Raw genomic sequence first — 26408 nt, 5'->3', positions numbered from 1 at the left:
TGTCTGCTTGAGTTCTGGAGAAAGCCACAGATTTCTCTCTTGGCCTCAATAGCCTTTCTAGAACATCGGCTTCAGCATCTCACCTGGCCTCAGAGCTCATCAAGCCTGCACGGGGGACGGGCCCCCTCCCCCGAGATGCAAACGTGTCAGCGTGCACTTGGCTGGACTGCCGGTTGCACTGCTGTGTGGAGGTGTCAGTGATTCAGTCCCAAAGGCTGAATTCTGAGACCTAAAGGAGACAGAACTAAGAGAGGCATGACTCGGCTGAAAGTCACCGGAGGAGGGAGTTGAAACTTGGAGACGGAACCCCCAGGGACAGCAAGCGGATCATCATTTAAGGGAGCGAGCGGAGGAAAAAAGCAGGAGGAAAGTCATGCCCAAAATGTAATATATTTTATCTTTTGTTTTTTAAAAGGCATAATTTAAAATGCCTAACCGAAAAGTTGTGGTAAAGAAAATATTCTATAATGTTGGTAGAGGAGGGATTAGAAGGGTTACTTAAAAAAAAAAAAAAAAAAGAAAAACCTTCAAAGGTGTTTATGACAGTAACCATTCTGCTACACTGATTTTTTTTGTTTGTTTGTTTTTTAAGCTTCAAGTGTTAAAGAGGCTGTTTATGAAGCCTCTTTGCTGATCATTTCCTAGACTAAAAGAAAATCAGGGTTTACTTCATTGCTGTGGGTGGCTGAATCAGTCTAAAAATCTTCGGTCCTTTTGATGTTTGCTGCCTATAGAAGTTCTGAGAAACCTGGGAAGGAAAGAAAGAGACCATAAGGGGATTTTCAAACAATAGTAGAGACGGCAAGTTTTATTAATCCTATTTACTTAAGTCATCTGTTTGAGGGGAGAGGACTGTGTTTCTTTTGTTCTTAATGCCATCCTGTCAGGACTCCTGACAAAGGGAAACCAGTTCCATCAAAATGGCCTATATGTCTGTCTCTGGAAAGACAGGACCAATTAAAATCAGAAGTTGAACATAGATAAAACCAGAGTGAAATATTTTAATTTGGTAACCCAGTGGTATATTTTATTAGTGTGGCTTTTTAAAATTTCATACCCACACAATGCTTCCTTCAGTTGTGAGTCTGAAAACATTCTTATTGAAATTAGGGTCATCAGAAATTATATGTATCTTAGAAGAATTCTTCAGGGAAGAAAATCCAATGAAACTAATCACCTATGCTTCTCCTCTTCTTACTTTAAAATTTTTCTTTTTCTTGGGCACCTGGGTGTCTCAGTCGGTTAAACGTTTGACTCTTGATAATGGCTCAGGTCATGATCTCACAGTTGGTGGGATGGAGCTCTGCATCAGGCTCTGCGCTGACATCAAGAAGCCTGCTTGGGATATTTGCTCTCCATTCTTTCTGCCCCTCCCCCACTCAAGTGCCGGCACTCTGATGCTGTCTCTCTCAGAATAAAAAAATAGCATTAAGAAAAATAATTTTTTCCTTTCCAAAGTGGGAAAATAATTTAAAGAAGCCTAATATTGTGAAGTAAACCCTCAATATGAGTTCCCTTCTTATGTAGTTGATAAAATGATAGCATCTTAAAGATGTTTTAAATGCAATACATATTAGCTGTGACATTAAACTTTATCTACCATAAACCATTTGTGAGTTCAAGAGTTACTGTGCAAATTACCCAAGTAGTGTTAAATGACAGATGTCTCTTCTTGGTGAACTCCTGTGATGGCAAGTGGCAAGCCCCGTATGTATTCAAAAATCTAGATGTAGGCTGTGTTTGTCTACTTGATATGTATATCTAATGGCTCTGGGATTTTCTTATGTGATTTGGTAGGAGTATGATTTTTACACACTCATATATGTGGCACTTAATATAAATACGTGGAATAAATGAATATATGAAGGCAGTGAGGCAAATAAATGCTGATTTGCCTGGGTAGGTTGTTAAATTCCAAATCATATTTCCTGAGAGCCAACATGTCATTTGTGCCTCTCCTGCCCATCCAAATTCACAGTACCAGGAAGTTCGTGTCATGGAAATCATCTTTGAGTTTGCCTTTTAGCATCTATGGTTCCTGATCATTCAAAGGAGACGGACACTTTAAGTTGAAGTGGTTCAACTTCTCTTATTACTCCTCAAGTGATTAAATATGTTCCAAAGGAATACCCACTGATTAGACAGGCTTAACAGAAGAGGGTATATTCAATTTATTCTTAATTTTTTATTTTGTCAACTCTTCTGTTATTTACCTACAGTTTAGAAAATTTAATCAAATGTTTGCCATAACTTTAAAAATTTTAATCTCTTTCATTTATGGGTGAATAATGAATATTGCCTTCTGTTTTAGGCACTATGCTAGTTGTTGGGGATACAAAGGCAACTAAGACATAGCCAATACCCTCAGGAAGTATAGTCTAACACAAACAACACATGGAAACAAACAACTATAGTACAAGTGAATAAGTGTATATGTGTTTATGCCTATTAGTTTACTTGGATATCCATCCCTGCCTGTTCAATGGAAAGGCAAGTAACATTTCCCAAGCTGGATTCTATTCAAAAAAGCTTCGATTATCAGATAATTTGCGGAAATTGGTACACTAGTCGTCTTTTTGAGAATTCATATTGCATACCACTATATTCTAATAACTATTCTGAGAGATCCTACTGTGAAGAAATCTATTTCACATTGTTTATCTTTCTCAAGCTTACTTGAATACCCCACACAATATCCATGGCACACATGTTAACATCCTGTGGAATATTAGCATTCCATGGGCCATCAATTTGGAAAACAAACTGATTATCACTTGGAACAGCTTGGCACATGCCCTTCTGTTACAGAGGATGAAAAGATAAGTATTCCCTTAAATTTTTTTTTTAACGTTTATTTATTTTTGAGACCAAGAGAGAGCGAGCATGAATGGGGGAGGGTCAGAGAGAGGGAGACACAGAATCTGAAACAGGCTCCAGGCTCTGAGCTGTCAGCACAGAGCCCGACGCGGGGCTCGAACTCACGGACCGCGAGATCATGACCTGAGCCGAAGTCGGACGCTTAACCGACCGAGCCACCCAGGCGCCCCAAGTATTCCCTTATACGTAGAAGATATGTTTACTGGTCAGGACTACTCAGAAGCAACTGAGAGAAACCTAACTCACACTAGCTTAGGCAGAAGGGAGAATGAATGGGAATCCAGGAGGGAATCTTGCTTCAAGGACTCAAATGACATCTTCAGGTTCCTCTCACTCTCTTTCTGCTTCTTTACTCTTACCAGTTTGTGCATTGGAATGGACTTCCTCCTATGGGCTGGGGAAACCAGGAGGAAAAGAGACATGGCTTGATTTAATTACATTATTTTAGGTAGTGACCGCAGAGAGAAAAAGAAAGCTTTTCTTCAATATTCATATATAAATCCCCAGGGAAAGATTTTTTTTTAATGTTTTTATTTATTTTTGAGACAAACAGAGACAGAGCATGAGCAGGGGAGGGGCAGAGAGAGAGGGAGACACAGAATCCAAAGCAGGCTCCAGGCTCTGAACTGTCAGCACAGAGCCTGATGCGGGGCTCAAACTCACAGACGGTGAGATCATGACCTGAGCCGAAGTCGGATGCCCAACCGACTGAGCCACCCAGGCGCCCCCCCCAGGGAAAGATTCTGATTGGCCCTCAGTGAGCTTCAACAGAACCAATCACTATGGTCAGATTTATAATGTACTAATATTAACCCTATCTGGTCACCAGGAAAAGTTAGGAGACTCTGATTAAAGGTTTCAACAGATCTACAAAGAATAAGGAAAGGCAATTTGAAGGGGATTGATAATTCTAGATTGATGATAGGGGATAAAAAAAACCTGACATGTCTACCACAATGTGGTCAAATTATTAAAATCTAGATTTGGCCATAATGGGCAGTTGGCCCTAGTATCCAATTACTTCCAGAAAGGGGGTGGGGTGGGGAATCTGCTCTTCTAATAGTAAAGTCATTATTTTTGGAAGATATCTCCTAACTTATAAAATGGTTTATAGTTAACAATTCCAAATGTTGTGACCTCAGATGGTTAATTATATAAAAGATTTTCTTGGCTCCAGGAAGTGGCATTGCTCAAAGTTATACATTCTATGATTTTTTAAAGTGGTTGAAATGATTAACCCTGCTGTAAATATTACAGGTTAAAATTGTTGCAGTATATGATGAGGTATTAAACAAGGGGAACTTAATTCTCTGCTTTTGGATTAGACCAAACCCAAAATAATTGAGTAGAATCTCGACCCTCTCCCATGGTACATGGTGGCTTATCTCTAAGCAGACGTGAAGAGGCATGTGCCTAATAGGCATGTTCTAATAGGCATGTGTCATTACATTTGTTCCTAAATTTTTTGTGTATGAAAAGGATGTCCACTCTATGCGAAGCTCAGATGCCCACTAAAACAGCAGCTCTGCATTTAACTAGCAATATGATATAGTTACACCTGAGAGATTTGTCTGAAATGAATCTTGATATTACATGAAGAAAAAATAAAAGATCAATGGATTTGGGGGTATGAAGGAGGTGGAGGCCACAGATATTGATGCCTCAATTGTAGCAAAAGTCAGATCTCAGGGAAGATGTTTTTAAATTAAGAAAAGAAGTGGATTCACTTTGGAACCATGGGTGAACAAATAAGAAGGAGCAGGTAAGGGGCACCTGGGTGGCTCAGTCAGTTGAGTCTCCGACTTCGGCTCAGGTCATGATCTCACAGCTCGGGAGTTCAAGCCCCACGTCCGGCTCCGTGCTGACAGCTCCGAGCCTGGAGCCTGCTTCGGATTCTGCGTCTCCCTCTCTCTCTGCCCCTAACCCACTCACATTCTGTCTGTCTCTCTCAAAAGTAAACAAACATTAAAAAAATTTTAATTAAAAAACACGGAGCAGGTAAAAGAGAAGGAGGAAAGGCAGAGAAGTAGGATGTACATTTCAAAGAGGTGGTCATTAGGACCAGCCATTGTGGACAGGTTAAGTCAGAGGAGCTCTAAAAGACTCTAGGTTTACAATTTGGAGTTCCTGGTGACATTGGGGAGAATGGTTTCCAGATAATGGAGGAGGCAGAGGCCGGACTGCATGGGTTTGGGATTAAATGAGAAGTGAAGAACTGATAACAGAAAGTATAGCTTTTTCATCTAACAAATTTCACCTAGAAGGAGGAAAAAAAAAAAAAAGGAGGATGGTAGTTGAAAAGAGACACACTTTCCCCATTTGAAGAAGTTTGCATGTGGAGAAAAAAAGCATCATGAAGTGGGAGAGAGAAATATTGAAGAAATAGGAAAGGAAGAAATTCATTTCTGGAGCAAGCTCCTAGAAACAAATAGGCTTATGGGATAAAAGCCCAGATTTAATTTTTTTTTAACGTTTGTTTATTTTTGGGACAGAGAGAGACAGAGCATGAACGGAGGGAGGGTCAGAGAGAGAGGGAGACACAGAATCTGAAACAGGCTCCAGGCTCTGAGCTGTCAGCACAGAGCCTGACACGGGGCTCGAACTCACAGACTGTGAGATCATGACCTAAGCCGAAGTCAGATGCTTAACTGACTGAGCCACCCAGGCGCCCAAAAGCCCAGATTTAAGAAGCAAAGGATGGGTAAAATGGAGTCTTGACAAGATTGGAAGTGGGCAGGACATATTGGGGAAATGAATGCTTATGGCCTCTGCAGTAAAGTGGGAGGTGAGGTTCTCTGCTTAAGAGGGAGAAAGTTAAGCAGCTGGTGTAAATAACATTAATCTGGAGGAGTGTTGCATGTCCAGGTAAGGTTCGACTTCATAAATGCATAATAACAGCAAAGAAGCAGGGCTGGAAATTGGCAGGGCAGATGTGGAAATAAAAGAAGACAATTAAAGGATACTAGTGATTATACTCTTAAAAGCAGACCCAGGGATCCACAGCTGGAGAGAGAATAAAGTCTGTGTCTCCTAGCCTGGGAGGAAAGGAAGAAGTAGGACAGTAAACTTCACGAGGGAAGATCTAGCCCAGTGTCTGGCACACAGAACACAGTTTAAATATATCGTTGAAAATGGAGAGTCTGATGAGCTAAAGTAGCAGGTTGAGTAAGGCTAAATGATAAGAACATAAGGAACATAGGCGGTTAGCAGGCAATCCACTCCTAAAGTCGTACAGTCTTTATCAGTATATGTGTTGGCCCTAGACATCGGAGTCAGAACGGAATCCCTCTGTTTAAGATTTTGGCAGGAAACCGATCTAGGTGATGCCAAGCTCCAAGTCTGGTCTAAGGAATGAGCTGTTGAAGCAGTGGGGGAGAGAATGTTGTTGAAGCACAAGGCAGACTGTAAGCGTGGAGTTTTGAATAACCGTCGGTGAATGTTGGGCAGTGACCTTGGGCAGCTAGTAGTTGATTGCAAGAACCCAATGACAAAGAGGATGCTATAACCCCAAAGTCAATAGAAAAAGCTTTTCTGGAATTGTTGCCCGAGACCAGGAAAATGCCAGCCTTCTCCGTCAACAATTTTAAAGGGAAGCAATGGTGGGGGGGCGGGTACCCGTGTGGCTCACTTGGTTAAGCATCTGACTCTTGGTTTCAGCTCAGGTCATGATCTCACAGTTTGTGGGTTCCAACCCCGCATTGGGCTCTGCGCTGGCAGCTTGCTTGGAATCTTCTCTCTCCCTCTCTCTCTGTCCCTCCCCCACTCCCTCCCTCTCTCTCTCTCTTTCTCTCTGTCTCTCTCAAAATAAATAAACTTTAACAAAAAGGAGGAGCGATGGGAGTAGTGCCACCTGGGAAGCACTGGTTTTCAATTAAGAAAAACTATTAAAAGGAGCAACCAAGAGTGAAGTGAAATGGGGTTGTGTGCTCCAACGAAGGGAATATTTCATCACTAACTTCGTTTAGACTTGCTAGTGCGTGATCATAAAAAAGACAGACTTTTATTGTTTTTTAATTCCTTATAGACAGTGCACTCTGGAAATGCTATTGGAAGGGACGATTCTAGGCAAATTTTAAGGGCATGAAAGAATTACTGAAACCTATATGGAAAGTGTTAGGAATAGTTCAAAAAGAGGAGGGTAGATAAATTGTGGTAGAAATCTCTTTCTGCACTAATTTGGGGGAAAGAGCTAATATATTTGTCACATTCTTTCTGTAACGTACTCCCCACATCTTCCCCTGTATTCAAGTCCAGATTCCCAGGCTTAAGTCCTTGTTTCACAGTTGTTTATAGGTCTGTACCTAGAACTCAAGTGAATTCAGACAGCTAGGTTGAAATTGATCACAACAAACAGGAAAATGTACTTCACTCGTATTTGTGGGTTTTCACTTTCAGTATGAAAAATATCCACCCCCTTGGAACTACAAGATTTAGTCCCAGAGGAAGCGGCTCGTACCTCCTTTTTAAGGCATGAATACTTTGAAGTTATTTCTTCTTTCTTTGCTTTTACCGAGTATACCCTTTATCTCCAGTAGTCTGAGGTTGTCAACTGTCTTCAGGGTACACCAGCGTTTTGTCCACTGGAGAGAAAGAAATTGGTTCTGTAGCAGCCATTCTTGTAACTGCTCATCACAGACACTGACCCAAGACTTGAGAGGGCCACTGTGGTTGGGGGAACCCGTCATTTGTGTGTGTTGGGGGTCATGGAGGCTGGGGCGAGGGTGAAAGATTCTGCTACTTGTCAGTAGCACCAAGGCAGGAATTTCTAGTTTGGATCAATCCTGAGGCATGTAACTGTGCTATTTGGCACATGAAAACAGAAAACAGTCCTGGGTAGTAAAATGTACCTGGTTTTGTCTTGATAACAATAGTCAGGCAGAATCCCTCTAATCTGAACGTTTATCTATAATTCTTTTTTTAAATTTTTTAGATGTTTATTTATTTCTGAGACACACAGAGAGACAGAGCATGAGTGGGAGAGGGGCAGAGAGAGAGGGAGACACAGAATCCGAAGCAGGCTCCAGGCTTCGAGCTGTCAGCACAGAGCCCAACACAGGGTTCGAACTCATGAACCATGAGATCATGACCTGAGCCAAAGTCAGTCACTCAACCGACTGAGCCACCCAGGCACTCCTATCTAGACTCTAATTCTTAAAGTGTGGTCCCTGGCTTAGCATCGCCTGGAAACATAAACGTAAATTTTCAGACTCTACTTCATTACTACTGAATGAGAAACTCTGGAGGTGGTGAAGTGATCTGAGCTTTAACAAGCCCTCCAAGTGATTCTGATATTAGCTCAAGTTAGGTAACCAATGGGCTAGGTGGTTTTGGCTTTCAGGCCTGGCTGCACATTAGAATCAATTGGAGGAACTTTTAGCAAAATACCAACGCTTAAGCCCCAACACCACAACACCAGATTCTGATGTGATTAGTTTGGTGCAGGACATTGGCATCAGAAGTTTTTACATGTTACAGTGATCCTAATGACTTTTATAGTTGAGAACCATCACTATAGCAATACAAGAAGGGGCTAATTTAGGACTTTGTGATAAGATTGTTCTTGATAATTATTTTTTAATTTATGTATTTTATTAGAATGTTAATTTAGGCATGCTTATAAATAACCACAAATAATATAAGACTTAGAGTGGGGATCTTTTTTGTCTAGTTTTAATTTTTCCCTATTGTATCCTAAGCATTGGGGACAGTGCTTCACACATAGTAGGTGCTCAACTAACTGTATGTTGGCTAACTGAATCGATTAAAGAATAGAGTTCCAATAAGAACTTGCTCTTACACCTCACAAAGGAAGCAGTAAGTGCTCTGAGCTGGAAGAATAGTCTCTGTTTGGGGCTGGCATGGCTTCCTCTCCTCTTGGTTCTGTGGATTCTCTATGAATCCTCTTTGTTCTTGCCCACGCCTATCTGTACCAGGATGTCACTGCCTTGCATCAGGATTTACATTCTATTTGCAGAAATTGGTCTCCGCTTATGCCCTTAGCCAAAATCCCCACTGAGTAGAGTCTCATTGCCTATATCATTAGAAGCATCCAGTGAGCATCCAGGTTTTTTTCCTCTGGGCTAGCTTCTCCTCCTTCTCCCCCTTTCCCCCATCGCCATTTACCTCTTGACAGGTGCTTCCACCTGGCCTGTGTTTTGATCCACATATTCTTCCCTATTACCCTGTGTCTAATAGAGCGGTTTCTCTCAATTTGGTGGGAAGAACAACTTTCCGAGTGGGTTTGAGCCAAAAAAATGGATTTCCCAACAGGCAGGAACAGGTTCACCATGCTGCTGCTGAAATACCTCTGGCATGTGCCTGTATAAAGATTTCTCATTCAATATTGAGTAAGCCACATGACCTAAACACTAAGTAGCAAGTTTGCACACAAACTGCCTTTAATTCAGTAGGGTAAATTACTTCCCTGAAATGTTTTTGGGGGGAGTTCAATACTGGTTACAGTGCCCTAATTAAGATATATCTTTATGTTGTTTTATTTATTGCATAAGCTTTTTGTTAAAAAAAAAAAATGGTAGCTCCTGCCACTATCAGTTGTTCCTCAGGAGTCTTCCTAATCCCCCTTGGGTGCTGTAGGTTTGTTTAGACTGAAGTTACCTGTGGCTCCAAACAGGAGGGAGGTCAAGGTTTAGTACTTAATATTTTGCCCAGTTCTCACTGAAGTTTCACTGAAGCAAAGGGATGCTGCTACTAAAGTTCAAGGTGTTCCCAAGCCATTTGCATTCGTACACTCACCTCTTCGAGTGCTGTACACACAAGTAAAGAATCTCCTAAATGATACATAAACTCTCCATTTCTACATGAAAGCTTCCTGTCCCTTCAACTACACTCAGGCCTGGAGGCTTAAACAAAATCCTTTCCAGATTATTGTTAATGCTGTGCCTGATTCTGCAGCAGCTGTTGCCTTTGAACAATACGATGCCTCTCCTCCCCCATGAGAAGTTGAAAATGCCCCTTCTGCAATACTTTGAACCTCTGTAGAAGCAGGGAGCATAAAACGGACTGAGAGACGGACCTAGGACTCCTGTTTGGGAATTCTGTGCACAACTTAGACTTTTGAGCTTCGCCATTTCCTGACATTGACTTTCATAGCAACAGTTTAATTTGGAGAAAATCTGCTACCTCAAATAGCTAAAGGTATTTATGTGGAAAATTTTCCAAATGATTGACTTTACTGTGTTGCTATTTTCTTTCCCCATGAATATGTGAGTATTTGGCTTTCTCCCAAGAGTTTTTCTGCATCACTTCTCTTTAGGCAAAGAAAAGTTTCTGTCCAGACTGGGAGAGGAGAGAGGCACCAAGAGTTTCCCCTTTCCAAGGGGATTATTATCTGAGTTTATACCACAGCATCTGTATAAATGAAGAATTTGAGTATGTCACCTATTTGCTTAAATTTTTCGTGGCAAGGGGCTCCTGGGTGGCTCAGTCGATTAAGCTCTAATTTTCAGCTCAGGTCACGATCTCATGGTTCATGGGATCGGAACCCAAGTGGACCTGTATGCTGACAGCATGAAGCTTGCCGGGGATCCTCTCTCTCCTTCTCTCTCTGCCTCTCCCCTACTCGTGCTGGGGCACTCTCTCTCTCTTTCTCTCCCTCTCTCTCTCTCTCTCGCAAAATAAATATTTAAAAAATATTTTCAGTGGCAAATCCTCAAGGTGGCCAGAGTAACGTTGGTCATCACTTTGGAGCCAACACAAGTGTGATCAGCTGCGCGCTCCCTCCAGCGCCCTCTGTCTTGCTGAAGGGGTTGTCTGCTCCCTCACTCACCTCCTCAGCCCCACTAATCCTCCAGCCACGTCTCTACTGACTGCTCCTGCCAAGATCACAGATGACTCCCTCTTATTTAATCTAGTGATCATTTGCGGGTTATATCAGATCTTTCTGTATCATTTGACATTGTTAATGCTATTTTCCTTAGCTGCTTTGGCATCATTTCTCTTCATCCTCCTAGTTTTGTCTTCTGTCCCTTTCCTAAATGTTTCCTTGGCAGTCACTCCTAGACCTACTTTTCTTATTACTCTACACTCTCTTCCTGATTGATTCCATCTGGTCCATGGCCTCGATTCCACGCCGTTGATAAAGATCTCCCATTTGCATCTTCAGCCCAGATCTGTGAAGGCTGGTCCCTGTCCAAAGGAACCTGATTCCTTCTCTTCCCTGTTTCTCCAAGTTCCCAGTTTTAGCGAGGGACGCCATTGCTCACTGTGCAAGAAGGAAACCTTAACTCCTTCCTCTCTCTATCTCTTCTGCTCTGCCATAACATTACCAATTCAAATTAATTCTATCTTCTACATAAACTTTAAATCCAACTCTTCTCCTTCAGCATCTCCTCCAGGTCTATCTCCTACCAGTTCCCTAGGTTAGGAAACCATCAACTTGCCTGTGGATAACCTCTCTGGTCTTGACTCCTTATTATCACGTACATATTACAGGAGAGGTTTTTCAGATCACCACATTTCCCTGATCAAAACCCTCATGCATGTGAAGCCCCAGTCTGGCCTCTCATGCCTCTCCAGCCTCACCTTGCATTGTCCACTTTTGGTCTTTCCGAGTATTTTTCAGTTCAAAAAATACTGTGCTTTCTCACCTTCATATGCTATTTTTCTCTGCCTGGAACATTCTTCCTATTCTTTCCCCCTCTGCTCCTTTTTCGGGTGTGAGATTCAGAGCACTTCCTCTTGGGTGCTCCCCTAAATGCCCCAAGTCTGCAAAAGTGCCCCTCCCAAGGCCTACATCCCACTGTGTCCTCAGAGCAAGGGCCACCCCTTAACAAAATTGCCTGGGTCTTTGTATCCCTGCTAGACTGTTAGCTCTGTGAGGACAGAAACGTGTCTCCTGTGTTGAAATTGTATCTCTAGTGCCTGGAACAGTGGTTGATACAGTGTAGGTGCTCAATAAACATAGGTTGAACGAGTGAGTGAGCCTCAGGGTAAACCACGAGCCAGAATTCTTTAGGCACAAGTTCAAATGCCTTAGTCTGATTTGCAACTTCTTCCTCACAAGTCAAGCTCCCCTAACTGGTACAACTCTTACTTTTCCACAGCAGGCAAAACTTTGTTGCAGACAAAGCAACCTATATATCCCAAAGGAAGAGAAAGTTTTCAAAGGTTCTGAGAATTAGCATATGGTAATAATCAAATCCCAGGGTATCTTTTAATTGAACCTTCACAGTCGTTCACTTAGCTTGTACTCAGTACATAAATTGAGTAGAACCTTATTAGGGAGGTTGTGTCATGCCCTAGTGAAAATGGAGAGAATGAGAAATAGCTTTCCATGACATGGAGGCATTGGAGAAAGGAAGCAACCTGGTCTGTAGCTTGTTTAACGTGTGTCAGGCTACTGACTCCTGTATGGGAGATGAGGAGGAGGACAGCCACAGCCATCAAGGTTTAGGACTTTCCTCCTAAAAATCCCATTGTGGGTTTTGTACTCTGCAAGGGTCTGCACATTCCGCTCTTTTCCTCTCCTACGCTGCTGCTTTAATGTCAGCCTCAGGGGCAACCTGGTTTTGGAGAGATTTTTCCTCCCCAGGAGCAAATCTTCCTGAAGGAACCACATGACTACCAGGCTCACCCTGCCAATACTTCCCTGGGCTTCTTTCATTCACTCACTCTGTTCAGATGACACAGGTTCAAATGCCTTACTCAGTCTGTCCTAGCCACCCTGGACTCTTCCTTTCTTGGGACTGTAACCAGCGAGGCAAGCAAGATGCCCAGGGAGCAAAACTTAAAAGTTGCTCGCTCTCAGATGCCAACCCTGTCTATGCATGTGCCTGAGTGGGAGTGCCTTTCTGGACTCACCCTTGGCCTGGGACTCTCTTCCAGGAAGGCCAGCCTCCTTTCCACCATCACGCCTCTCCAAATGCTAATAATCCCTGGGACCCAGCTCAGAGCTGCCTCCTCCATGAAGCTCCCAAGTCTTTTCCACGAGGTCCCCCAGCAGACCTTGTTTATACCTCTCTGAAGGCACTCCTATACCTTGATTAGTTCTTAGGCTTGTCTTTTTGTATCCATATTAAACCACAAACTTGGAAGGGCTGTCTTCTCCATGTGCTTCCAATACCTCGCACAGGGTACAGCACACAGCAGGTATTCATGTCAGTGAGGTGAGTAGAGCAATCAAGGGAAGGAGAGAAGAGCATAGGGGCTAATTGCACAGTAGGGGGAGGGCCAGGGTCAGCGTGGGATCTGGGGCCAGTCTGCCTGGGTTTGATCTCTGGCTCTGCCACTGGCTGGGTGTGAGAACATGAGCAAATCACATCACCAGTCTATACCTCCATTTCTTTATCTTTAAAATGGGATCAATATTGGTACCCCAACATCAGGTTGTTGTGAAATCTAAATGAGCTAAAAGACATGAAGGTTTTAGCAACAGCCTCAATGCATAGTAAACACTTCAGTTAACATCAAGATCCAGAATTAAAAGGGTCTAGTGAAGGTACATCCGTGGAAAATGCAGGTATGCACACTAAGGGCAAAGCACATCTGTGACTGATGTCTTAAAGAAAGTTAAATCTAAGCCATCAATAATGGAAGACAGAGGCAATGGCCTCATACTCCCTTGAGAACCCAAATGTCTACTTTTTTAGAAAAGACAAATCTCCTCTCTATAATTCAAAAGAAGAATAGCCTGGGCAAGAAGATGGGAAGGGAGGCTGCCTAAAAAAAGGCAGCAGAGGAGGGCTGAATGAGTTTGGAGGTATTAAAATGGGTATTGAAATGTGCTCTGTTTTAATATCTGCTGATTTTAAGGAGAATGAAAACATAATGCTAAGGGAAAGTCATGTTTTTGCTGCCATCTACAGTCAAAGTGTAATTTTTAAACCACACACACACCCAAAATGGGGGTTCTAGACAAAACAAGTGAAAATATAGATAAAATTTTAAGTTCTAGTATTGAGACAATTTGGGCATATTATTATAGCATTTTATTTACTCTTCTAAAAGTATGTATATTTAATCAGTAAGGTAGCCTTTTTAACCTCTCAAATTGTGTTGAAACTCCTTGAAGAAACTGCTAGAAGAATCACTCAGGAGTGAGGCTGTCCTCTGGTGGGTTGATTAGCTATAGCTGTGGCAGCTGACAGACAGTTTGAGGGTCAATACAATGATTTCAAAGGAAGAAAGAGATGGATTGGATTTTTACCCTACTTTTTCCTGCCCTGTGATCTGCAGTTCTCTCGTTATTTTAGAAATTTTTTTTTAATTTACATTTCTTTATTTTTGAGAGACAGAGCACAAGTGGGGGAGGCGCAGAGAGAGAAGGAGACACAGAATCCAGAGCAGGATCCAGGCTCCGAGCTGTCAGCACAGAGCCCGACGCAGGGCTCAAACTCACAAACTGCGAGATCATGACCTGAGCCGAAGTCAGACATTTAACTGACTGAGCCACCCAGGCACCCCAGCAGTTCTCTGGTTATTAGAATTATTATAGATTGCATTTTACACCAATGCATTTTATTGTTTGGTTATGAGAAATCAACCAAAAGCAAGTAAAGCCAAAATATGACCGTGATGTCACCTCTGAGATGCCTTCTGCCCCTATCTATGTTCCTACTCATATAATTTACACAGTTACTATGATGCTTTCCCAACTTCCTTGTGCATTATTTTTAAAGGGTTAAATATAGACAAGAATTACTGGAAAAGCGTTTGCTGGAGAAAAAAGCAGTGGCCCTCCAAGAAGCTCATGAAGAAGGCGAGAGAGAGAGGCGGCTAGAAGCCCTTAGGAAACAGGTGTTTTTAATTTGGAAATTTTCATGGGTGGTTTCTAAGTGTTCTTAATAACATTGTTAGTAGGGCTTAGTTACAACATCTGTGATATAAGATGTAACTTTTCCAAATTGGGACACTGATCTTCATTGCTGGGAGCAATTAGATTTATGTTGAATAATTTCCAGTTTCTTAGTATATTAAAATAACTTTATCAGCACTTTTCAAAAGGCTCTCCCAAGATTTAAATGCATCCATATTACCTCTCATTTATTAGCTGAATAGTACCCATTTACAGGAGTGAAACTTTACATCTAGCAGGATTTTCTGCTCCTCAAAAAACCTGGTGGAGTTTGAGCAAGATAATCATCTTAGGGGTAGAAACTTCTGTTTGGAAATCCCCTGTGGTCAGCAAACATGTGAAAAACCATTTTTTAAAAATGTATACTATTTTTTGTGAGAGAATTAAAGCCTCCCATTGCGTTGCCTAGTAAAAGTGGGCAAAAGCTTTTCAATTTGAGAAATGTGATAAAATAGTTTTACTTGGTAATTTTTCAGAGGTTTTGATCTGGAAGTGATTAGTTCAACTCCTAAGCTCCAAAGTCCACTGACACCCCTACACAGCTGATGGGAAATGACTGTCTGATTTCCCTTCCATGTCAGTGGAGGCAACATGGAATCTTGGATAAGAACTTGGCCTCTGGTATCCTTCAGACCTGGGTGCATCCTGGTTCATGACTTACTGGCAGAGGAAACTTAGATCATTTACTTCCCTAAGCTTCATTTCCTCCTCTGAAAAATGGGAATAATGATAGTACCTGCTTCAGAGGTTTGTAGTAATGTGTGTTCACACTTTTAAAATATTAAATATAAAACCCTCTTCTAAATGCTCTTAGGTTTTAGCTCACTTAATCTCTACAACAACCTCATGATGTATGTATTTATTTTCGTAGCAATATTTCTATTTTATAGAAGAGGAAACAGAAGAGCCACAGGTTCCCCGAAGTCACACAGCAAGCAACTGTCAGACTGGATTCAAACCGAGGAAGTCTAGTTAAACTAGTTAAATGGCATAGTTTACAGGAAGTGTAAATGCATACCGCTATTATGTCATCATCTTTGATAAAAATAGGTTACAGAAATAAATTCAAAGAGGAATGTAAGTCCTGGTCATGCTAGATTCAACAAAATTTAATCATTAGCAAATAATTATACACCATGGCCTTCTGGGGACAAAACTTAATGTCAGTATTACTATGTACGTTCTTGTTCAAATATATATTTGATAACTACAGAGTCCATATGATTAGAATTCTCTCCATCTGTGAACTCTTTGAAAGAGGAAATATTTATGCCCGTTACCTGTAACCGGTGTTTAGAACTATAGTTTAAGACATTTTGGCTAGGAAACCTATAATAATTAAAGCATATTCAACCCCCAGTTTTGTCATTACAGTTTCTAAATGGCATTAAAAATGCCATTCTCTTAATGCTAATTCTTGACTTTAGGAATTAACAGGCAGGTGTTACTAATGGTGCATATAATTTACAAAATTAGTGGCTTCTTTCATTAGGATACAGGTTTGAATGATTTCAATTACCATAAAGGACAAGGGCATTTAGGTTAAAATGACTCTACGGTTTTTCAGTAGAAGGGGAAACAATGGTTTACAATAGTCCCTGGAAATCTCATTGCTGAACACAATGGAGATTCACCCATCTTGCCCAATAATGCCAACATAACTCAACTTAATGCATGAATAATATACTCTAGAATGATCTTGATCATATTAAACTTTCTAGAAAGCTTTGTGGAGTTGTCACCATGACCATATATTGCTAGTAGTTAAAAATTAATGTTTTTTATCTTTGGTTACTTTTTAAGGTAGTTCAATATATAGATTTTCTTTATAAGATTTCCTATGACTTAGTACCAGAAAAATACATTTTTATCTAAATTTAATCATAACTGTGATAACTTAATCAGTAGCAAACCATATATATTATGGCCTTTTAATATGTTTTGTTTTTAAACCATTAGCTCCTTTGGGGATCTCTACAACTGGCCTGGCTTAATATTTTGTCTGTCCTTCCTTCTTGGGTTTTATCTTTAATAAAATTTCCTACCTTTAATGGACATTGAACATTAGTAGTGCTCCCCAGAAGTAGTTAGCTTGTATCGTAATCCAAATAGCCATGCTTTTTCTTCTTTTAGGTTGCTATTGTTGCTCAATTTGATCCTGTTAGAATGATGTCAGACACAATGGCATCAAAAGCAAGAACGGGTATTGGAACTGAAGAAGAATTTATTCTTCAAAAGCCACTCTTTACATTGAATACATACAATGAATACCAGGTAATTGTGGGAATTAGCATGATTGATGCAAAAGCCATGATGATAAAAAGATTTATAGAAGTGTGTGTTTTGGATTAAAAATTATTTTCAATATTTACATTTGAATACCATGTGGATTTACTTAATTTTTACTGCTAAATGATAGCACGCAATTACTAATTACTGCATGATTCTTAGCCCTGTAAAATAGTTGATAGGTGACCATAGAACAGTTTGTCTGAACATATTATAAATCTGTCATTGAAAATTATTTTTAAAATTGACATTTCTACATTAAAATATCTTTAAAATTTACAAAATTTTAAAGTTGTGTTTAATGTTCTATTTTAAGTGTTTCTCTATCATTCAAAATTTGTTTAATGTTAAATTCATGATATAAATCCTAAGGCAACAACTGATGACACTGATACAAGACGAAGCAGAGGGAAGCTTTCAGAAATTAAAATGAACTGAAGATAATACATCAGAGCTAATGAGAAAAGAAAACATTTTCTGTGGAAAAGTATTAAGGTGTTATTTAACCATTTCTAGGAACTTCTGACTCCTTTTAGTCTGTTCCTGTAACTGAGAAGAGATTTTAAAAAGTACTTTCAGGGGTGCCTGGGTGGCTCAGTTGGTTAGGCGACCGACTTCGGCTCAGGTCATGATCTCACAGTTCGTGAGTTTGAGCCCCGCGTTGGGCTCTGTGTTGACAGCTCAGAGCCTGGAGCCCTACTTCAGATTCTGTGTCTCCCCTCTCTCTACCCCTCCTCTGCTCACACTGTGTCTCTCAATAATAAATAAACGTTAAAAAAGTTAAAAAAAAGTCTTTTCAGATGGATGGAAGGGAGGGAGGACAGATGAATGAATGGATATCACTGATATTAAGGGAGAAAGTAGTTCTCCCTAGTTTGTTAATTTTGCAAGTCTAAGGAGAGAAGCTGGACACTTAGTTAATTATTTACAGAGTAGGAAACTTCATCCATTCACCCATTGACAGATCAAGTGTGCCTCTCCTATGTGCTGTATACTTCGCTAAGAAATAAAAAAGATAAACAGTTCATTTATCAATTGGACAATATTTATGGAACACATTCTATATCTGGCACAGTGGAGTTGCCAGGGCTACATCCTGAACAAGACTGACTTACTCTGTTGAAGGAAGTGAGCAGGGCGGCTGGGTTAGGAGGGAAGGTAGCATGTGTGAGAATAACGCCCCTGGGGTGAGACTACCTCCATGGTGGAGGTCTAAGGCATGTAGCGGCACGAAGGGAACCAAAAGAAATGCAGACTACGGAAGTCGGACCAAGTGTCGAAGAGGAAACTAAGCTACATCTTAGTCGAGGATTTTTGGCAGCAGTAACAACATTTTTTCCAGGTTGATTTAAATTAAAACCAAAAAACTCAGCTGGGAGGAGGGGTTGGGCGAAAGGAAAGGGATTAATTATAAGGATGCAAGTGTATCTCCAGAAGCCAAAGCAGGAAGGGCAGCTGGGGCTGGCAAAGAATTGAAGTCAAACTGGAAAGCTCTCGGGTACCTGGGCTGAGGAAATAAGGGTTTCACCAAGCAGAGGAGGGTGGAAAGAGGCCCTTATTGGCGTGTCTTCAGTGTAAAGGTACACGGCAAGGGTGGGTGCTAGGAGATGAGATTGGAAACATAGGTTAGGGTCAGACTGAAAAGTATAGTAGCTTTTGTTTGCTAAGATGTTATCCTGTGAGCACAGGTGAGACTTAGAAGCAGGTGAATTATATACTCAGATATGCTTAGCAACGTATCCTGGACGGAAAATTGGTGGGGGTGGGAGTGGGGGTCAGAGTCTTTTAAGATGGCAAAGTCCTCATAAACGTGGGAGGGCGTGGCATGAATGGCTCTGGCTGAGAGGAGGGAGTAATGAAAGTGAGGATGATTCTAAGCCAGGCAGCGAGTGGTACTGAGAAGAGCCTGCATTTTGGATTCAAATCTACATCTGCTATTTACTGGCTATGAACTTGTGTAAGCTATTAACATCTTTATGTCTTGTTTACTTCGTCTGTAAAATAATAATTTGTAAGGTTCTTATGAGGATTAGGATAATAAATGTCAATTGCCTAGGATATTGCCTGGCATCTACAAGTAATTCAGTAAATTATAGTCATTACGTGTGGCTGCCATTAACCATATAAGAATACAGAAGTAAAAACAGACTTCGGGGAAGAGTATTTATTTTGTTCATGTCATGATTAGGGTGAAGATGTCTAGAACACGTTTACAAGAATCTGATTGGTTGCTTCTGGGGAGGTGATTTGGGGAAATGCAGGTCAACTTTCCAGGGAGATCTCCATTTCACTTGATACCTATTCTAAAAATAGGATAAGGCGATCTTTTAAACCTCACAGACCCGAAGCTGAGAAGACAGGTGAATCCAGAAAAAATTAGGGAGCACACAGGCAGAGCATGAATCCTTGGAAGTGGATAAGGGTGACTACAGAGATTGTATCTAGAAGAGGAGAGACTAATGCTCAAAATATATTGCTTCTCAGACACAAATCTCTGTATTATTTTCGACTTGTGTGCAATCATTGCTCCTCATCCCTGTACCTCATCAGTTGCCAAATTCTCTTGATTCTTCCCTTCATAGTGTTTCTGAAAGTTCTCTCTTCCTTGCTACCAGCCAAGCTTAGACATTTATTACTTCATGTTTAGACAATTGTAGTAGACTGCTGCTACTCCAGTGTTCTACCCAAACTGCCCTGACCCCGAATTGACCTATTTCACCTCTGAGTTTGCATGTGCCTTCCTTTTTTGGCTGTCTCTTTTCTTTCCCACTCTGCTTCATAGAAGAATAGGGTGGACTTTACAGTTAGCTCCCGTGCTCCTCCTCACCCAAGGTCATCCTAGTCTAACCCGCACCAGGAGATGTACTTCTGTGATCTTCTATCCTTGGAACATCAGTCACATGTGCCACCAGCTGTAGTTATCTGTATACCTTCTTACTGCCCCTATTGGTTTAAGAGCTTCTTGAAGGAGGGCTGCTTTCAACAGCTTGCTATCCCATCCTCTAGGGGGACTTGAAGTCCGTGTAAAATGCCTCATTAGCTAAAATCCATATGTGGTTACCTTATTGCAAGCAGCGTCTGTTGACATTTAATATTCATGGAAGGAGGGGAAGAGGAATAAGGTCCAATCAGCTATAAATGAAAATAGAAATTGAGCTACTCATACTTCCATTGCCACTTAGAACCACATTGGTGGAGACATTTTCTAATTCTGCTTGAAATAGAAATCAGCCTTGGAGAGTTCGATTGATTTCGTTTTTTAAGTAGAGGCCATGTGTTTAAACATAATTTACATATTTCAGAATGATGGAGAAATTAGAATGTCTGGTTAAAGACGAATGTACCAAGAGTGTGGTTTAGATTTACTTTAATCAATGATTGTCTATATTTTGTAATTCTAGCTATGAATAAATAATGAATCAATGATAGTACTGAAAGTAAGCTTTTTTTACTCCATCTTTTTAATAATATCAATATGTTGTATTTTGACTAATCTAGTATAATATTCTCTGTATCTTATCTCAGAAGCCACAGATATACTGGAAAATGATAATGTCAAGAACATTTGGGCGTTTTCAGTAAAAACAACAAAAAAAAACCCCAACCCTCTCCCCCTAAAAAACAGCAACAGAATGTAGTCACTGTATACACAAAGTTTATTGTCATCTAGTCATCTACCCAGAAGAAACAAATTATATAGCTTGAGCAAGTATAGAACTAAATGATAAAATTTACTTTAGTTCAACGAATTGCTACTTATTTAAATTGTATTTTATTTCTACAGATAATTTCTTTTTTCTTTCTACAGATAATTTCTGACCCTAGACTCCGTTTTGAGTTAGCAGTTCGAGAAGCTGGACTTCATAAAACATTTTATGCCAGAGAGATATTACCAAAAATCAGTCCTCAAAAACCTCCAAGAAAGGACATGGAGTCTACTGTATTTAAAATCTAGAGTTCTTCTGTAAATCCTATTATATGTAAACAAGATTTTTCTTTGAATACATTTATATAGATAACAATTACTACTTTCCAAAAATTTTTAAAATATCAGACATAGAAATCAAAGCATTCATTAACACAACTTTGTCTTTTATGACTCTTAGAATATCATGCACTATTTCCTATATCTTTGTTATGTCTGATAGTACTGAATTCAGCAAGACTATGGAACATAATTATAATGCATATGATACATATATTATTGTTCAGTAACCTGCATATTGGAGATTGCATTATCCCATGAAAAGAGCTTAAAATAACCATTTTCAGGAATTACAATTTATGTTGCTACTACCTGCTAAGGTTCATTTCTGCTTGTTATTTCAGAATTTGACTTTTTAATTATGGAAGCTCCATTATCATTAATACTTCTATTTCTTGATTATTATAAGAGGAGACTCAACCTTTCTCTAAATTTAGAAACCAATTTGGTGTACCATGTTTACTGCAAACCAATCATCCAAACAATTTCATTTTGCAAATTAGCCTTTAAAAATAAATTAGAAATTAGGAACAACACTTCAAGCATGGGAATATCTGTTTGGGCTTAGAAAAAAATGTATTTGTGTGGTTGTTTAGAAAGAATATTTTACAATTTATAATATTTCAAATGTTATCAAAAATTCCAAGTTATTTAATATCTAGATGGTTTTATACATAAAGAGCATTTCAAATAAATATCAACCATATATGTCTACTTTAAAAACTTGATTAATCAGAATCACAAGTCAGTGTTGTTGGAAGTTGCCATTATTACTGTTAAGACTACCTCCCCCACCTTCTGTTTCTTTCTATTGCAACTTCCTGCCATTTCCTCCCTACTTCTAGCCCAGAATTGCTGTTATTGGAGTAATGCAAAAAAAAGACCAGTCTGACTGGTGGAATATTAGGTTTCATGATTATTCCCAATATGATGGGAATAAATAATGCAGCAAGCCCAGCTCATCAGAATAAACCTTCACAAGAGATTCTATGGACAAAATCTGTATCTACAATTCATTATAATGCCCTCTCCATTCAACCTTTTGCATCATCACATCTCCTAATTGGAAGAGGAGAAGGAATCATGAACAAGACTCAGGGAAGTGGGCAGTAGCAACATTCTTGAGGATGTCTCCCACCATCACAATGTTCCTTTAAGGGTCCTCGCTTTACTTGATGTGAAGCCCCAGACCATAAACCATGAAAGCCCTGCTCTATCAGAGCACATCCTCTCTATGTTGCAAGACATATTGTAGTCCTGTTTCTCTAATGTCTCTCTAATGTCTCTCCTTCCTTATCTGTGTGGATGTTATTCTTCTTAATCTGTTTTTACGTTAACTTTAAGATATGATTCTTCTTTTTGCTCATTTATACTCAAAATTTGTCTTCCTCAACTTTTAGAAATAGTTGTGACTCAAGATAACCCTTCTAACTTCATAGCTCTACAGTTCTCTCTTTTGTTATATTTGTGTATGTTCAAAAAATTTGCAGCTTACTTTCTGGAGATATTTCCTCCCCTAGTTTTATCTGGACCTGTTATTTCCTTTGACTTTGCTGTTCCTGTGGTGCTCAATTTGGATTTTCCTTGCAACATTTTCTCATCATGGGACTTTGTCCTAGAAGTGAGTTTTGACTACCTGGTCTGGGATTTCATGGGGCCCAGATTTCTGTGGCCCCTTCAGAGTTCACTGCAAACACTTTGTACTCATTCATTATCAGAGTGTAAAACCCCCTCTTAATTTTATCAGAAGCTTCCAGTGAGTACTTCTTGGCTCTTTAGAGATCTCAAGTCCATCTGATGTCCCTTGCTTCCCTCTGTCCTGCAAAGGTGTTGGTACAATCAATTCTTATAGCTGTCAGTGGTTGCTCTTTATCCATTCATAATTTGTAGTTTATGGGAAAACCTTGTCACTGTCACTGTTGAAGATTATCTCCATTGGTGTTTGGCTTTATTCTGCTTTTTGTTTCTTTTTATAGGCTGCTCTGAGGAGATTAAAAAATCACCCCACTTCTGTCATCTTCCCAGAATCCTTCCAAACCGAATTATTGATCCTAATGGCCTTTCATGCACTAAATATGCCCACTGCATCTCTGTAATGATGCCACCATCCACCACATATACAAATCTGAAATCTGAGAGTCACTCATACTGCCCTCCTCTCTCTCATTTGAAGTATCTAATCTATCAAAACCTACTGACTTTCTGGCTTCTATACTGCAACCATACATCCAATGGAAGATATTTGCCGTGTTTTGTGACTTTCTAGCCACACCATTTTCACATTCGGGGATTATTCCACATTATCCACCCCTCTCCCAGAGGAGAAGCTAGCCCCTCAGTTTTCCTGGTTCTCATGGTATATTCTATGGCAATCAAATGAACCTATTTGAGATTTCACTCATAGGAGAGCTATGTGAGAAGGTAAGAATCCATTTTCTGGCAAGGCTGGCAGTAGAGGCTTTCAGCTTTGGGGGGTCATAGTTGCAGAGCTATTAGTATCTAGCACTCAGGGGAGGTGATGCTAATAGAGGTGTGTGGGACTACCAGAGCAGCTGCGGGTCTCTGTGAAGCTGTTGCCTAACGAGTATTTGGCTAACCTCAAACACAGACTCTCCGGTCTCCCAGAAATACCTAACACTCTTTAACAAATTGCTTTTCTGTTTATACTAGCTTAAGTGGGTTTGCTACTGTGGATGCAGAGATACACTGATCTTTTTGCAGTTCCCGTTATGCACCAACCACAGTCTCGTGCTCTCCAGTGATAATCCCTCTCTGTAATCTGTTCTCTCAATTACCATTTCCCTTCTCTTCAGAAAGTAGGAAGAAGAGAACATTTCAGGCTTTTTTTTTTTTAATGTCCCCTTAATTGCTGAGTACTGTTTTTCACAGCAATGATTTTCACTCTAAGGAGAGGCCTACTAAAAATTACTTTCAGGCACCTGGCTGGCTCAGTTGGTAAAGCATCTGACTCTTGATTTCGGCTTAGGTCATGATCTCAGAGTTGTGAGATTGAACCCCATGTTGGACTCTGGGGTGAGTGTGGAGTCTGCTTACGATTCTCTCTCTCTCTCTCTCTCTCTCTCTCTCTCTTTCTCTTTCTGTCTCCTGTCTCTCTCTTCCTCCCTCCTCTTGTCTCTCTCCCTGCTTGTCTCAAAAAAATTACTTTCTCTCTCCCCCCAAAATTCAGTCCATCTTCCCATATCCAAAGTCCCATATAGTATTTTTTTAAATTTACATCCAAGTTAGTTAGCATATAGTGCAACAATGATTTCAGGAGTAGATTCCTTAATGCCTCTTACCCATTCAGCCCATCCCCCCTTTCACGACCCCTCCAGTAACCCTCTGTTTGTTCTCCATATTTAAAAGTCTCTTATGTTTTGTCCCCCTCCATGTTTTTATATTATTTTTGCTTCCCTTCCCTTGTGTTCATCTGTTCTGTGTCTTAAAGTCGGCATGTGAGTGAAGTCATATGATATTTGTCTTTCTCTTACTGTCTAATTTAGCTTAGCATAATATCCTCCAGTTCCATCCACATAGTTGCAAATGACAAGATTTCATTCTTTTTGATTGCCAAGTAATACTCCATTGTATATATATATATATATATATATATATATATACATATATATATATATGTATATATATGTATACATACATATATATATATATGTATATATACATATATATATATATATATATATATACCAAATCTTCTTTATCCATTCATCCATCAATGGACATTCGGCTCTTTCCATACTTTGGCTATTGTTGCTAGTGCTGCTATAAACATTGGGGTGCATGTGTTCCTTCAAAACAGCACATATCCCTTGGATAAATACCTAGTAGTGCAATTTCTGGGTCGTAGGGTAGTTCCATCCATACAGTATTTTTAAATGGGACACTTGGGTGGCTCAGTTGGTTAAGCATCCGACTCTTGATATCAGCTCAGGTCATGATCACGGTTCATGATCTCAAGCCCATTTTGGGCTTCATGTTAAGAGTTCGAAGACTGCTTAGGATTCTCTTTTCCTCTCTCCCTGCCTACCTCTCTGAAAATAAATAAACATTAAAAAAAAAAGCATGAAGAAGCTGGAGCTTCCTCTACCTGGTATATATTTGGTTATTTTCTATGGAGCCCACATTTTCTTGGGTTTTATTTTGCCATCATTAAAGCAGCTCCATCATTCTCCTTATCTGTGCTAGATTTTAATTCTAGGACACAGGTCATTTTGAAGTCATATGAAGTCATTTTGAAGGTAAAAGACATTTAAAAAATATTTTTTAACATGTATTCATTTCTGAGAGAGACAGAGTGTGCATGTGGGGGGGTGGTGCAGAGAGAGAGGGAGACACAGAATCCAAAACAGGCTCCAGGCTCTGAACTGTCAACACAGAGCCCAATGTGGGGCTCGAACCCATGAACCATGAGATCATGACCTGAGCCGAAGTCAGATGCTTAACCGACTGAGCACCCAGGAACTCCAAAAGGAAAAGACAGTTTTAAAGAAATTTGGATAAATTAGAGACTTTTTAAGATCAAGACTCTGTTTGCCTGGAGAACTTATGAGGAGAATCTAAGATACAGAATTTTAAAGATCTCCATCAAATCCCAGGAATGATGGAGTTTGACCTAACGTGGAAAAAAGATCTGAGATTTCTACTGTTTTTGACATCTGATAGATTTGTTTTGGAAAAATGGTATATGCTTGATGATGCATTTGAAGATGAACACTTGCTAGATTACTGCTGAGTACCAGAGAGGTCCTGAGGGGGAGAGTTTCCAGGAACTTAGACATTAAGCATTTAGGAACAGTGAATATTGCACTTTGAGACTCAGTGTGGGACTCGATTATAATAATAGAATCCATGAGCTGCATGACCTCATGGAATCAAGTCTCAATCCCTAGAGAGGAATGTGGCATCGAATATGTTCTGTTCTTGTCATGTTTTTAAAATCTCCAGAAAGATGTTTTCCAACCTCTACAGCAATTCCTCTTTTTACACTAGCAAGTGCCTATGTCTTTTGCTTGCCCACTTCAACAGCAGTTGGGTCTAAGTTTTTCAGTGCTTTGCCTGATTCAGGTTTGCATTGAAGTACATGTTTTAATGTCACTGTTAAGCTTTACTAATTTTACCAAATGCCGTTTGTCCCCCCTCTGAGCGAATGTGTTATTTTGTATGTGGGAATGTAAGTGTGGGGAAAGAGGAGTTGCATTATTTCCCTCTGTTTTGCACATTTTCCCAGACATGTCAATATTACTTAGCACCCCATATGCTTAAAACTCCTAATATTTATAAATAATTTCAAAAACAACTTGCTTACATTTCTTTAGACATTTTATAAATATTGTATTAATCTGAAATGCTTACCTTCACAGTACATTTAAAACAAATGCTGCAAAAATTGTCCTATTCATATTGAAATATTATAAACTAAATTTGGGG

The 26408-nt window shown here is 40.0% G+C and overlaps 1 protein-coding gene across 1 annotated transcript in view; it reads left to right on the top strand.

The window, feature by feature from the left end:
• The window catches only part of CCDC148 (coiled-coil domain containing 148), a 253617-nt gene extending 232075 nt beyond the window's left edge, over nt 1-21542 (top strand). Inside the window, exons 13-15 of the mRNA XM_042994492.1 lie at nt 14514-14631; nt 16823-16963; nt 20787-21542. Of these exons, the coding sequence (XP_042850426.1) occupies nt 14514-14631; nt 16823-16963; nt 20787-20933 (406 nt within the window). The 3' untranslated portion in view covers nt 20934-21542. The remainder of the gene's footprint in view (nt 1-14513; nt 14632-16822; nt 16964-20786) is intronic.
• The last annotated feature ends 4866 nt before the right edge of the window (nt 21543-26408 follow it).

The sequence above is a fragment of the Panthera tigris genome, chromosome C1 (assembly GCF_018350195.1).
Source record: "Panthera tigris isolate Pti1 chromosome C1, P.tigris_Pti1_mat1.1, whole genome shotgun sequence".
In the NCBI taxonomy this organism is placed as follows: domain Eukaryota; kingdom Metazoa; phylum Chordata; class Mammalia; order Carnivora; family Felidae; genus Panthera; species Panthera tigris.
The sequence above is the reverse complement of the archived record's forward strand: the minus strand, read 5'-3'. Positions and strand labels throughout refer to the sequence as shown.